The sequence below is a fragment of the Anarhichas minor genome, unplaced genomic scaffold (assembly GCF_050575085.1).
Source record: "Anarhichas minor isolate MPS153535 unplaced genomic scaffold, ASM5057508v1 ptg000024l, whole genome shotgun sequence".
Taxonomy (NCBI): domain Eukaryota; kingdom Metazoa; phylum Chordata; class Actinopteri; order Perciformes; family Anarhichadidae; genus Anarhichas; species Anarhichas minor.
The window spans coordinates 2,054,642-2,069,050 of record NW_027466470.1 but is presented as its reverse complement, the minus strand read 5'-3'; the positions used below and the strand labels follow the sequence as shown (position 1 = coordinate 2,069,050).

The window sequence follows — 14,409 nt, the reverse complement described above, 5'->3', positions numbered from 1 at the left end:
ACCAGCCGTGTGATGAAACTAGATCAGTGGAAACAATGAAGAACAGAGGAAGAGGAGGAAGATGCTTCTGACAGTCCTCACACATAAACCTTTGCTATTTAAAAAAACAAACACAAGCAAGCGTAACCAAAAGGACCTCGAGCCAAATGGACTCCAGGATGCAGGAAACAGCCAGCGGACTCACAAACAAGGTCCGATAGAGAGAGGCGGTGTTCTCGCAAAACACGAGGCCCGCCGCCCGCCTCTCCTTTAAGTAGCCAGAGCCCAAGTTCCCCTCGAAGACGCTCTTCAGAGGGGAGGAGGAGGAGGAGGTGAGGAGGAAGAAGAAGAGGAGGAGGCTGAGAGGAGGAAGGTGAGGCCTGCACTGCTGCAGAGTTCACACACTAACAGATAAGAGTTCTCAATGGGAGAAGTAGACTTAAAGGTGCGGTGAACGTTCAGTTACCACAATCACTTTCAACGAGTTCAAATACTTTCCCCCCAAAACGAACATTTTCTTTTTCAGAAACACTGCAAAATGTTCCGTTATATTAAAACAATTTGAGCCTCAAAGTGTGTCTCCTTGTTATTCTTGAGCCATCGACGTGTGCAGAGGAGTCACTACTCTCCATTTACACCATTACATTTTTTAATGTTATTTTTTCAGCCCTGACGGCTTTGCAACTGTTGGACTACGGAGTCTTGATTCCTGAAGATGAACAGATCACATTGGTTTAAGTTTGTCAAAGACAAAATAAAGTTAAATAAGTAACTTCAACGACGACTGTCGCTACTCGACGCTGGAAACGATGTCGGGAAAAAAGTCTCATCTGTTAAAATCTGTTGCAATTAAATAAAAGACGACGTTCAGAGTCGAATTGGCTTTTGGACCGCAGGAATATCCATCAGCTTCAATGGTCTTTTATATTTACTAAGACTGAGACTATACAGTGTGTGTGTGTATATACAGTATATACACACACACACACACACACACACACACATTAACAGAAGATTTTGCATCGTATAATAACAATTTTGGCATATTTATGGTTATTTAAAAAAGCTCAAGTGCAAAACTTGAAGCCAGATGAACGCGCACACAAAAACATATTTCTATATTTTCTTATTATTGTAAGTCTTCTCTCTACTGCACCTTTAAGATCAGAAGGTTGAAGAACAGAAAATAAGTTCAGAGGAGAAGATGAAGGACTGAGGTGAACACTCCAAAGACTGTTTGTTTTAAACAACCTGGAGCACCAGACGGGTGGGATATCAAGACAAAGCTCTTCACAATATAGTACTGACCACACAACAACAACAACAACAACAGCAACAACAACAACGGCAACAAACTACAGCTCCACTTCAGGCAAGAAAAATAGAAAAATAAGGATTTCTTTATTTTCCCCATTTCTTTCATGTAATGTAAGCAATAATATTTTTACTTTATATTTTTATATATTATAAATAAATAAAATATGAGAAAATGCATCAAAAGTTTTCCTTTTCCTGTCTCATAATTCAGCATTTTTCTTCAGCTGTGCTGAATAAATATCTGTATTCGTTCTATCTGTTGACTCTCAGAGTGAACCGGGAGTCATTACAGCAGAAGTGCACTCTGGGAGGTTGGAGCAGAGCGACTTACCGGCAGGTTTCTGGCTGAATCCAGGAAGACGACGAGCAGCGCGGACGACAGGCCGTCGTTGGCTTGACCGCGGTCGGCTTTGATGCTCGCCAGAGCCTGAGAGGACAGAAGGACGGACGCTGCTGAGTCTGTTGCTGAGTTCAAGCTGCTTTTTTTACTTTTATTAATCGAGCAGCGGTTCTGTACCTGGTCCAGCTTCTCAGGTGTGTGCAGCAGAGACAACCACTCCAGCTTGAGGTGCAGCTTCCCTGTAGCCACATCCTCGACCGCGAACCACTGCGACAGAGAAACGCTCCCGGTTAATATCCATACTGAAGTACAACATTTCACTGTTTCTGCTGCTCTTCATCACTGATGGTGATAACACAGCAACGATGTATGCATCCAGTATTTATTGTTATTTATGTATTTTGCCTCGTGAGACTAGAGGGAATGACACGATTTGTAGAAATACGCAACAAAAGTGATTTCTTTTGTAAAGATTATGATGCGCTGACACTTTAAAATGAAAGATAGTTCACACATGACAGCCTCCTGGAAGACAACTGCAGATTATTAACTTCCTTAGAAGCCAAAATGAGAACCATGAATTGCAATTTATAGTTTTACTATTTTATTCAAGGAGGAGGAGGAGGAGGAGACGCAGATTACCTCATCGACCTTCTGTTCCTTCTGGAGCTCCGCCACGTCGATCTCCAGGCTGGATAAAAAATGAAAAAAGTCAAACAAACAAAACTTTTTGGTGAAAGCGAAGCGGACTCAAAAAAGTTCCCGGAGCTCAAAATAACTTCTTTAAATGTTTTGTTTTGTCCGAGCGACGGTCCAAAAACTAAATATATTAAACTTCTAATAATGTGAAAAAACAGAAAAGCAGCAAATCTTCATATTTTGGGAGCAGAGGAAAGAGGATTATTTGCATTTTTTGGTGGATGTACGACTTGAACGATTATCAACGTATAGATTATTTTAGCAATCGTTCATACTCATAAACGCTGAGGACCTCTGTGGAGGAGATACCTTCATCTTTGGCCTCAATTATTCATAGAAATGGACCATAAACTCACATAAAATATTCCATAAGAAATGTAGTGTTTGTCTTAGGTTCATCAATGAAACAGAGGCTGTACCTTCCCAGGAAGTCGTCTTTATCAGTGTCTTCATCAAACAGCTCAATGTCCAGATTCTTAGCTGTGTTCTCGTATATCAAGGCCTGAAGAAAAGACAAATAAACACGTTCATGTGAGCCACACACACACACACACACACACACACACACACACACACACACACACACACACACACACACACACACACACACACACACACACACACACACACACACACACACACACACACACACACACACACAGCTGTTTAAAGTGCTTAAACTATATAACTCTCATTGACGTTGTGCTGTACGGACTCCGTCAGACCCTCACCTCGTACACCTCGTTCCATTTGGGGTGGACGGTCTCGTGGATGACTTTGCTCTTGAAGAAATGGGTCCCGATCCTGATGAACCCGTACGGGTCCGACTTGCCTTTGATGAGCCCTCCGAGGAACTTGTCTTTGCCCAGCAGGTCCTGGGCCTCGATGAAGTGGATCCTCAGGACGCCCTGAGGACACAGACCACAAACAGAGAGCGTAAGATGAGGCTGGACCAGAACGAGGACGGAGGATGAGAAACAGGCCCTCTCTGGAATCATTTTAAATGTTTGGGGTTCATGGAAAAGTGAGGTTTTAACGCAATAAATCAGTACAACCTGAAACCGTGTGTGTGTGTGTGTGTGTGTGTTACCTTGGGCATGGGGAAGCGGAGCTGGGCCAGCTGGCTCTCCTGAACCAGAGGGATGGTGATGCGGTTGGGGAGGACCATCTGACTGGAGATGATGTCCTGGACGATGTTGTCAAACAAACCACTGAGAAGGAAGGAGGGAGGAAGAGGAGGAGGGAGAGAGAGGAAGGAGAAAGTTATAAGAGGATAATAATAATAATAATAATGAAAAACTTAAAAATAACAGTATTAATATAATGGGGTATATATTTTATATTTTTTGAAATTGACCTTTAGTCTCGTTTAGAACATGCAGAAAAGATGCACTTCAGCCTCTTGTGGCCCACATGGGTATTACAACAACAACACTTTTTTCCACCCAAAACAAATAACTAGAGAAAGTGAATGAACCGGTTCCTAACACATGAGAGATGGTTTTAAATAAAGCCAACAGACTTTTCTTTACCAGACATAACAGAAACAGGACATCCTGTAACAATCAAGAGCATTTTTCACTGTTTCCTGACATTTCAGAGACAGAACATAGTGTTAGTTTCAGCTATTTCTTTACGTTACGATGAAAACTGATGACAGCAGTGGATTATTTAGAGTAATAGGGGACAGGAAATAGATGATGAATTTATGAACAGTAGAAAATAAAATTCATTTTCACTTCTATTGAGGGAAAGGAAGAAATCTCACAGGCTTACATCTTATAAATCGGGGCCTTTAAAATAAAAACATATGTCTGAACAATTAGAGAGAATAAACCGAAATATAACAACATATATAACCGTCCTTGTTTATTCAGTGTGTACATTATGCACTACGCATCATAAAACACTCCTGTTGTTCCCCCTCCTCTCCTCTAGATGGCAGCAGCAACCTGCATTAAAACGCAGCTGCGCCGCTTCACTACAGAAAGAAATTCCCGAATAGAATTTCTGGCCAATGCAAAGTCGAGTCGAGTTGCTTCCTGGTCTGACTCACGAAACACTCAAATCAGGTGAGCTCATGTTTTCCTGCTGCTTCAGGGAAAAATGCAAATAATCACTGAGGAAAAAGTGAGGGGCCTCACACAGGAAGAGAGAGAGGAGGGTGGGGGGACACACACACACACACACACACACACACACACACACACACACACACACACACACACACACACACACACACACACACACACACACACACACACACACACACACACACACACACACACACACACACACACACACAGTGGTGTTTTCACACCAAACCGTCAAACAGGGAGAGCTACATTTCACAGGGCGGAGACTTTTGGAAACCGCAGCAAGTTTCTCTGCTCAAAAACAAACAGCAACAGGTCGGTACGGAGGAGCAGTGTGAGCCGAGTGGAAACAAAGTGTTCTGCAGGACGGGAGGCTCACGGCCTAAAGAATGTGTTCCACACTTTGATGTTCTCGTTGCCGAGATAATCTCTTCAGGATTAAAGATAACGGACGAAAGTACAAAACAAAAAAATAAAATAAAATAAAAAGTCAGATTCTAAAGAGACGTGATGCAGCTTCAGGTTATTGAACGTTGGTCCAGATTGAACCATCTACAAAAATAAAGCACCGCCTTCATTCTGTCATTAAACCCAACATGAAGGTCCTTCTTCTTCTTCTGCTGATCGCTCCAAAGAGCCGTTTTTTAAAGTCGAAAATCTATTTCAGTTTTAAAAGTATTTACTTTCGTGACATTGAAGAGCTTCACAAAGAGAGATGAAGACTTGTTGAGTGTTTGTGGCAAAAAAACACTTTGACCAGAAAAAATGTATCACTTTTGTTTATCTGTGTTCTTTAAAAGATAAACTAATAAAGAACTAATGACAACAAAACAAAAATACTTTTGGTTTAAGAAGAAAGTAAAGAATTAATAATAAATTAATGAATTCTCTGTTTTCCTACGATGATTGATTATTATATCAAATGAACGTACGCAGAATGCCGACGACACCTCTGCTTTTTTTAAATTTTTTCGATCAGATTACAAGTAAAAAATAAATTCCCCTAAATTCTGCAGATCAATGTGGAAAACTGTAAAAAGAAAAAAAAAAAAAACTTCTTCTGCAAATGAGACAGAAAGTATAAAACATATTTCATGCTGAGAACACTATGAAGTCTCTCTGTGCATCATTTGAATGAACTCATAATGTGACCAACGTTTGCATAGAGTTCAGTTACAACATATTGATGTTTTCATCCGGTCTAACATGAGGCTGAAGTACACTGTGATCCAAACACAGGACGTACACTGTCCACATGGAGACACAACAGGGACAGTTAGGACATCATGTCTCCGTCTCACACACACACACACACACACACACACACACACACACACACACACACACACTTACTTTACACCAGGAATGTCCAGCATGTTGGTGAGTCCCGTCCAATTGATGTCCAGCAACTGAAAGAGAGAAAGAAATATGATGTTTAATAAGAGACGGGGGAGGTTTACAGGTAAAACTATCTACGGTTAACTGGTCCTGACCGGGACTGAGCATTTTCTTTCTATTAAATGAGAGCAATTTCTCCCCGATAGCAAGTTAGCTTCTATGATATTTTATGAGGGAAAACTCGTTTTAATGGATTGAAGGAGGATTCTTCTTCGGGTAATATTCTGGCATTAAGAGAAGAATTCTCTTTAATAAAAAATATATATTAGTAAAGTAACTAATCATTGGCAGTTTATCTGATTTTTATGGAACGATCTCTGAAACTAAACTCTGACATTTCTTCTTCTACACTTCTCCACATCATCAGCTCCTCGCTGACGTCCCCATGAGTCAGCAGAGCCGAGGAGCCCGACTCTTAATTCAATCGAGCCGATAATCAACAGAGCCGGGCAGATTGGGTTAGCCCTCGTACAAACAGGAAGTACGTGGAAATGACATTACATTAACAAATAAACAGCTGTTAGAGGCCTCAGCAGATCAGGAGGGAAGTCAACAGAGGAAACCAAATGTGAAAAAACGTCTCATCATCAACGACAGAATCCAACGTTATGCACAGAAATCCAGTTAATGAAAAACAAGCGAGACGGACAGAAAACAGCAATAACTGCAGTAAAGAGGATTTCCTTAATATTACTTCAGATGAATGTAGCTGAGATGGATTTATTTTTCATTAAGAGAAAACTCTTAAACAAAAAAAGACACTTGAGGAGCGAGCAGACTGTCAGACCCTGCTGCTGTAGGACCCTGCTGATGTTTTCTGAAGGGACTCTGGTGCTCACAGACACTACCACTCATGTCCACAGGGGGCGACAAAAACATGAAAAGGCTTCTCGTAGTAACTTTACATATTCTTACTAAAGAATTGAGACCAAGGTATGTAAGATATGTAATAAACAGAGTATTTAACATGTGAAAAATAAACACATCAGTCCTTTGAAATGTCTCCTTATACGCAGACATAATAATAGTATTAATAATAATAATAATAATATTAATAGAATTCTAAAAACATTAAGACGCTGTAAATGAACGAAAACACAATAAAAGCAAAGACAGAGAAACCTAAAAACCCAACATATCTGCAGTGAACCACTGCGGGCAAATACAGAGTTTAGTTAAAAAAGCATTCAATTGATATCTATCTGTCCAAATCCAACATTCACAACGTACCAGCGCTCCAGTGATGGAGGCTTAATAACGTGTTGAAACCTGCAATCAGTAAATAAACGCTTGTTGTTGTGTTCATGAGCACATAATGGAGCGTGAACAATCCAGAAGCTTTTTATTTGGTATCTTTATTATAAATGTGGATAAAGTTAAAGATGTTTGCAGAAATAAAATGCTGCAACTACAATCGGAGGAGGAGTCTATTGGCTTGTCGCACAAATAAATTGAATTAATTAGAGAGGATTATCTGTTAGTTCTCCTTTTTCAACGTTTTTATATTTCTGTATTTGACTCTATTGTGTGTGTGTGTGTGTGTGTGTGTGTCTATGTGTGATGCTAGTGCACACGACTACACACTCCCTAACCCGGTGGCATGGCTAGAAGAAGAACGCAGACAGATCATCACAACCCCATGCTGTCTGTGATGAGCTCTATAAAGACCAGACTCCTGCACAGCTTTCACCATTTCAATTATTCAAGATAAACTGCTGACTCTGACCTTTCAGACCCTCTGGCTGAGCCTTTCAGTGCAGACGGAACATTACGAGGAGACATAATGATAACCTTTATAGGAGGTGCTGCACACGATAATGTATTAGTTGGCATCGCAACAGAAATGATGAGCAAATCATCAGTTTGCTTCATGATGATGCAACCAGACACTGCAGGCAGCAACACGTTGCCCACGTTCTCATATTGAGAGTGGAGGAGCTTAACCTGCTGTTCTAACCCAGTTACGAGGCTTACACACTTCAGTAGTATAACACTGGGTTACCTGAGGAGCCGCACTATGGAGAGGAAGTCACATATTTAACATTCCGCCAACCAGGAACCTCCAAACTGTCAGTGCAGTAATGAAGCAAGGCTGAATCACAGCACACATAGCGGACACACCCTCATACTCAGAGGGTTGTATTACCAGCTAGCACTGCTGCTAACAGTAGCAGCAATACAGGAAGCAGTGACGAGTAGGAGGAGAGGGAGGAGTAGTAGTACTGTAATATATGAAAGTAGAAGGATGGATGGATGGAAGGAAGGATGGATAGAAGGATGGATAGATGGATGGATGGATGGATGGATGGATAGATGGATGGATGGAAGGTTAGGGGAGATATTTGGGGAGAAACTTGATTCAATCATCTCGTGTTTGTTGAATTTCTTTGGTTGAGGACAAACCTTGCAGAAATGAACAGTGCTTACATTTTATGCTGATTTTTATTGTTGCTCTGGTATTGTCCACTTTAGCATCATTTTGTTCAGTGAGCTAGCTAACATCCCCAAAATAACCTTGTTCTTGAACACGTATCCCTGTTGTCTGTGGAGACACCAAACACTTTAGCAGGAGAAACAAGTTTGGGGGTAAATTAGACAAACAACTGTCGATACCTGTGCAGCTTAGAATGAGATATCTGGACTTTTAATCCTGAATACGGGTCAAGATCCTCAAACGTTGGATCCTTCATGATAACAACTCAATATTGTGTCTTCACATTAGCTCTTTCCTTCCTAGTAGAAGTCCAGGTTTCTCTAACTTCCACTTTGTAACACATGTTTTCTTATCAACTGTTACCTAAACTATGTAAACCGAGATGTGTGGTTCATCTTCAATCCTCATGTCTGTGTGTCAGTCTGCATGGACAAATGAAATGCACAGTATACATTCACGTTCGCGTGTGTGTTCAGGGTGTGTCTCTCTCTCTGTGGCCTAGTTAGCGCTCTAGACTAGACCACGGTGGACCACAATGCCGTGCAGCCGGGTTGGCACAGGAAGAGAATGAAGTGGTGGAGAACATTTCACAGAACTACTCGATGAAAAAAATGACGACCGTCACTAAACGGCACATAACAATGCTTTCAACTTTGGCATGAATAGTAAATTCATTTCCCATAACGCAACACACACAGTGTGTGTGTGCGTGCGTGTGTGTGTGTGTGTGTGCGTGTGCGTGTAGTCCTGAGTTCTCTGAAGGCTCTTTGGTTATGTTTGTGATCGTCTTAGAAACCATTGTAAAGATGTATTTCAAAGTGCTGACTTACTCTACGTGTATTGTAGCTCCAGTCTAAAATATTGTGATGCTAACAAAGCTAACCACGCTACCAGCTGTCTGAGGCTAATGCAACATTCTAAACAACTGTAGAATATCTGTTTCTTCTCAGTAGTGCAGTTCAAAAACTTGTTCAAATTTGGCCGGCGTTTTAGTCCACTAGTACTGCTGCTTTATGGAGAACAGCTCGCTCACACAACTTCACACTCGACGACCTGCTTCCTTGGGTCCTCGGCAATACAACCGCCAACTGTGAAGTCGATCGGGTGAACGGTTGTGGAGAACATAACGAGTGAATTTGTCCCGTAGATCTCTGGTCTCTCTTTCTTTATCAGTCATTGAATGCACTATAGCGAGTTTAGGAGAGCGAGTTGTACCCAGCATGCCGTGGGGCTGTATAACAGTCAGCTCAAATATTCGGACTTGGCGTAGGAACCAGAGGGTCGCCGGTTGAAGTGAAATTCACGAGTGAAATTCCTGAGCGTGGTATGTGGAATGCCAGTTGGCCTTCTGGGCTTTCAACTGTACAGACAACCATGTGTGCTATCTGATGACATAACGAAGGCTTCAGTTCAGGGGTTGGACAAACGTTTTTGACTGTGGGCCAAACCAAAGATATTATTTACATTATATATTAAACCCACTGCAAGAACATCATTATTACTATACAAGAAACCGTAGAAGATTCATTATATAACAGCTTAACATTTAACATGACGGGGGTTTCTTACAAAAAGTTGATTCTGTATCTGCTGCTCATACATTTTATTTAACTCCAACTACAGTGCAAGGCTGAAGTGCCCACTTACATGGTGTTATGTTATGTGTAAATAAGTCAAGTTAAAGGCAGAAATTGCCAAAAACCTTTCTGCTCTTGGCCTAACTTAAACGATCACGATGCAAAACGCCAACGTCAGATTATCTCAGTCACAAACTGAGACAGAGATGATTTCACTAAGTTTAGTCGACGTACAACTAGAGCGAGGATGTGCGATACAGAGTACCTCATATTAAAAAACACAAGTTTGAGCTTTGCTGCCGTCGTAACTGGCGCCTCCGTCTTCTAGAACTTCTTATTCAGACTGAAGATAAGATTTCTACAGAAGGAACAATTACGCTCTATCTCGAATTGAGGCTTTTTTTTGAGTGGGCCCCAGAATCAAAGCCTGAATCTGGAGGCAAGAGGAAGGAAGCCAGCAGTCAGAGAGATGGAATGCACTGATAGAGGAGGACCGGGGCGGCGGTTCAGAACCAGCAGACTCATAATCAGCTCAATACAAGCAGCATCATGTCAATGTCAAAGTGATGGGGAGTTAATGTAGGACTTTATCAACATTATTAGAACAAACTCTAGACAAAAATCTTCTTTTGTGCCGCTGGAAAATTATTTTTTACAGTAATTTTAGTGCATTACATGAGATATTATTGTTTTTTTTAATTAGGATGCCTCCTAGACGCCTCCCACTGGAGGTTTTCCAGGCACGTCCAACTGGGAAGAGACCCCGGGGAAGACCCAGAACACGCTGGAGGGATTATATCTCCCAGCTGGCCTGGGAACGCCTCGGGATCCCCCAGAATGAGCTGGAACATGTTGCGGGGGAGAGGGAGGTCTGGGTCAGCCTGCTCGGCCTGCTGCCACCGCGACCCGAGCCCGGATAAGCGGAGGAAAATGGATGGATGGATTATTGTTTTTACGCAGTTTGCAAAGTCTTTTAAAACTTCAAACATGGCGCTGGGTGGGCCAGAAAAAACAATAACTGGCAGCTTATTAAAATCATTACTCGCAGCCTTACATTTTGTATTATTTTTGTAGCTCCATGTTTATCTTCTTCTGTTAAAATAATTTATTACAAAACTGAAAAATTGTTTCCACAAAAAAAAGCAGGTATTCACTTTTAAAAAGATGGACGAGTTTGTGAAGAAACTACGGCTGCGAGTAGAATTATTTTCATAATCAGTAAATTGTTGTTTTTTTTGATTGATTGAAGGAAAATATTCTGTAGTTTTAAAACTTGAGACATCAGCGTAGAGGGAAATGCTCCCGGTGAACAGTTAGTAACAGTTTTAGAGGATTTCAGAGGAGACACTCGTGAGGAAGTCACGTTCAGAGGACGAGGTCAAAGGTCAAAAGGGACTCACCGGTTTCTTGAGGAAGAAGACGGACAGCGCTCCGATCAGAGGCATGTCCCCCAGCAGAGGCTCCATCACCACTCTCACCGTCCCGTGGAGCTGCACAGAGGAAACATATTCATGATTATCGTCTTTCTTCCATTGAACCTGATCACGGGGGTCATCGTGTCATCACACCATCACACTGTGTAGTTTGTTGTGAACACATTAATGGAGCGATGTCGTCTTCTCTTTAGTTTGATGCTTTGTCCTCGTTTAGCTTCACATGCTTTTTTATAAGGCAGTTTGGGAAACATTGGCTTTGTGCTCTTAAAGGGACAGTGTGGAACATTTAGGGGGAATATAATATTCATAACTATGTTTAAATCAGTGTATAATCACCGGAAACTAAGAATCGTTATGTTTTCCTTTGCTCAGAAAAAGCCTTTTATATACAGCCTCTTTTTGGAAACAGAGGACAGGAGGGACGTTATTTATTTAATTTCCATTTGTTTCCAGTGAGATATTAATGACTTCATATTGTAACTTTGCTGTTGTAAACACAACTGTTGCTGCTCTAGGAACAATATTTAGCAATATCTAAATTACAAATAACCTCCAATTCTGTTCTGCATTCATTTTTATTGTTTTTTTAATGATTGGAAAGGGAGGAGCTGAGCTGAGGAGTATTTAGTTGGTTGCAATCAGCAAAACACCACTAAATATTACACACCGTCCCTTTAAATAAAAAATAAAATAAAAACTAGGCCAAATAGTTCATTTGACATTTGGTTTCCTGCTCTGATCACAGACTGAAAGGTTGACATTATTAAACATTTGTGATGAGGAGAGCTGATCTGGCCTTTAATAATCTGGGACTCTTATCAACTAATGAGAAACTTTTTTTTTTCCATGTTTAACAGAAATTACAGACATGAGGGCTGATTCTGAAAAAAAGCAAGTGAATGTTTCCTCCTGAGAGCGTTTTCTCTCTCAGTGACTCAAACCTCAGATGTGCAGACCGCACGTCTGCACCACCAAATTTGGTCCTGGCTCACTCTGAGGAATCAATCACCAACATTCTGCTCATCGGAAAGGGTGCAGTGGAAAGATCTTAAATAGATAACATTCTGTTTATCCCCCCCGCCCACAGAGGGGAGGATGCTTTCTGAATCGTGTGCAGCAGAGTATTTGTGCATTTAACCAGAAGAAGAAGAAGAAGCAGCAGCTCTCTTTTCAGAAACTCTTCCCAGGACGTGACTCATCATTCCCGAATAAGCTCTCGAGTCTAACGTCTTATTCCTTCAGCAGCCGATGAAAAGCCGACACAGACGGCTATAAAAATAAATAAATATCTAAAAGCCGACACACGAGAGGCAGATATCGACTGTGCCTCCAACACGCAGATGTTTCTCTCTCTCTCTCCGTAAATCCTCCCCTCACTTTCTCTGATCTCTGAACAGCAAACATGGCCCGATGCTGTGCCAGCAGCCGAATGGACAACGTCTCCGTTATCTGAGCCGAGTCAACACATTATGTAAAAGTGTCTCAGTGGAGGTCACGGGTTAATACGGAGGTCACGGTCGAAGATAGATGTTATCGATGTCATCGTCCCTCCGACTGAAAGTCTCTCTTTATTCTCTATTGCCTCAGGAAATTCAGCCGATTTCCAGACAATGTATTATTTTGATAATCGAGTAACTTAAATAACTTATCAGGGAAGAGTTCACTGGTTCCAGCATCTGAAGGATCTGCTGCTGGTCCCTTTTATATCATTGTTGATTTAATATCTTTGAGTTTTGGACTGTTGGTCGGAGAAATCAAGTCATTTGGGATTTTTTGACAAACTTAAAAACATTTAATTAATAAATAAATAAAAATTGTTGACAAATTATCGATAATGAACATAATCATTAGTTGCAACACTCATTTTGTATGATCTTTATAGCTTCATTTGATCTTTTTCTGAAATAGTTAGTTTGCACAGAAAGAGGTGTTTTATGCACCTTTAAAAAGATGGAGGGGTGGAGTGTGTGAAGAAATCAAACTACGACTGAAGCTATTATTATTGCCATAAAACTGACCTGTATGCTTTTGATTCCAGCTCTGCAGTAATATTTCTTGATGTCCACGTCGATCTCCGTGTTCCCGACAAAACTGAAAGAGAAGAAGAAAAATGCAATAAGATGATAAACGTTATAAAGAATGTGAAAGAGACGAGAAATAAATAACTAAAACGTACATTTACGGTTTTATTTTGTCGAGCAAACGGCAGAAAACAGATCCGATGACGATTACGTGCTGAAACATGCACGACTCTATTTCGATGAGATTAAAATAAGTGAAATGTTGTAAGTTTTGTTTTTCTCCTTGACTTTGAGATCTGGGATGTGCTGCGAACAGCAGAAACACCTTTATCCTTAAGGAAACGCTGTTCTAGACCAAAACCAAGATGCAAATATACGGTTTACAGGCTCATAAAAGTCCTGAAACAGCTGGGTTTTTAACAGATGTTACAAAAACAGATGTAAAAAGTACATTTTAGACCATCTGCACTACTTCTTCTGCTTGTGGATCATCTGATCACCAGCTTTGTGCTTCAGAAACCACAAGCTGTGTGACGTAAAGCGAAGGAGTGGTGACTGTGTACCTGATCTGCAGGTCCATGATGACCTGCCTCTTGTCCACGTTCTCCGTGTAAACCTTCACCCCGTTCACTCTCAGCGGCTGTGGAAACACACAGAACATCACAAAAGTGAGTAAATCTCTCAGATCTGCCATTTGTCTCCAGTACGTGACGCTCTGCTCTGACGTGTGAGCAGCTCAGTGTGAAGACAAAAGCAACGAAAGAAAGACAGCAAAACAGCTCGTAAAAATAGAAACACGCCAAGAAACTATCTACACGCCTACACTCTGTCAGCAGTGTTATTACTCTGCATGTTAAAGCCCATTTTGTATATAATTCTTTATTTGTTTTTATTGTTGCGACTTGAAAAAGTGCTTTAAAAACAGCAACATGAGACGTAATAGCACTCGTTTACGTTTGAAGAACTTAGTTTCAGTTGCAGCTAGTTTAATAAATCAATTCTACACTCTTCATCTCATCAGACAGTCACATCGATACTGAGATCTCATTTACTAGAGTACAGAGAAAACACATCAAACATCCTCGGCGTACAGATTTCACAAGGAGCCAAAA

General features: G+C 41.1%; 1 protein-coding gene across 2 annotated transcripts in view; it reads right to left on the bottom strand.

Moving 5' to 3' along the window:
• esyt2a (extended synaptotagmin-like protein 2a) overlaps positions 1-14,409 on the bottom strand; it is a 36,513-nt gene that overhangs the window by 7,743 nt on the left and 14,361 nt on the right. For both annotated transcript variants that reach the window (XM_076098018.1, XM_076098019.1), the window contains exons 5-14: positions 13,861-13,937; positions 13,295-13,367; positions 11,241-11,330; positions 5,785-5,840; positions 3,426-3,546; positions 3,067-3,243; positions 2,755-2,837; positions 2,279-2,327; positions 1,814-1,903; positions 1,628-1,723 (exon numbers count right to left, since the gene is read on the bottom strand). In XM_076098018.1, coding sequence (XP_075954133.1) covers positions 1,628-1,723; positions 1,814-1,903; positions 2,279-2,327; positions 2,755-2,837; positions 3,067-3,243; positions 3,426-3,546; positions 5,785-5,840; positions 11,241-11,330; positions 13,295-13,367; positions 13,861-13,937 — 912 coding nt within the window. The remainder of the gene's footprint in view (positions 1-1,627; positions 1,724-1,813; positions 1,904-2,278; positions 2,328-2,754; positions 2,838-3,066; positions 3,244-3,425; positions 3,547-5,784; positions 5,841-11,240; positions 11,331-13,294; positions 13,368-13,860; positions 13,938-14,409) is intronic.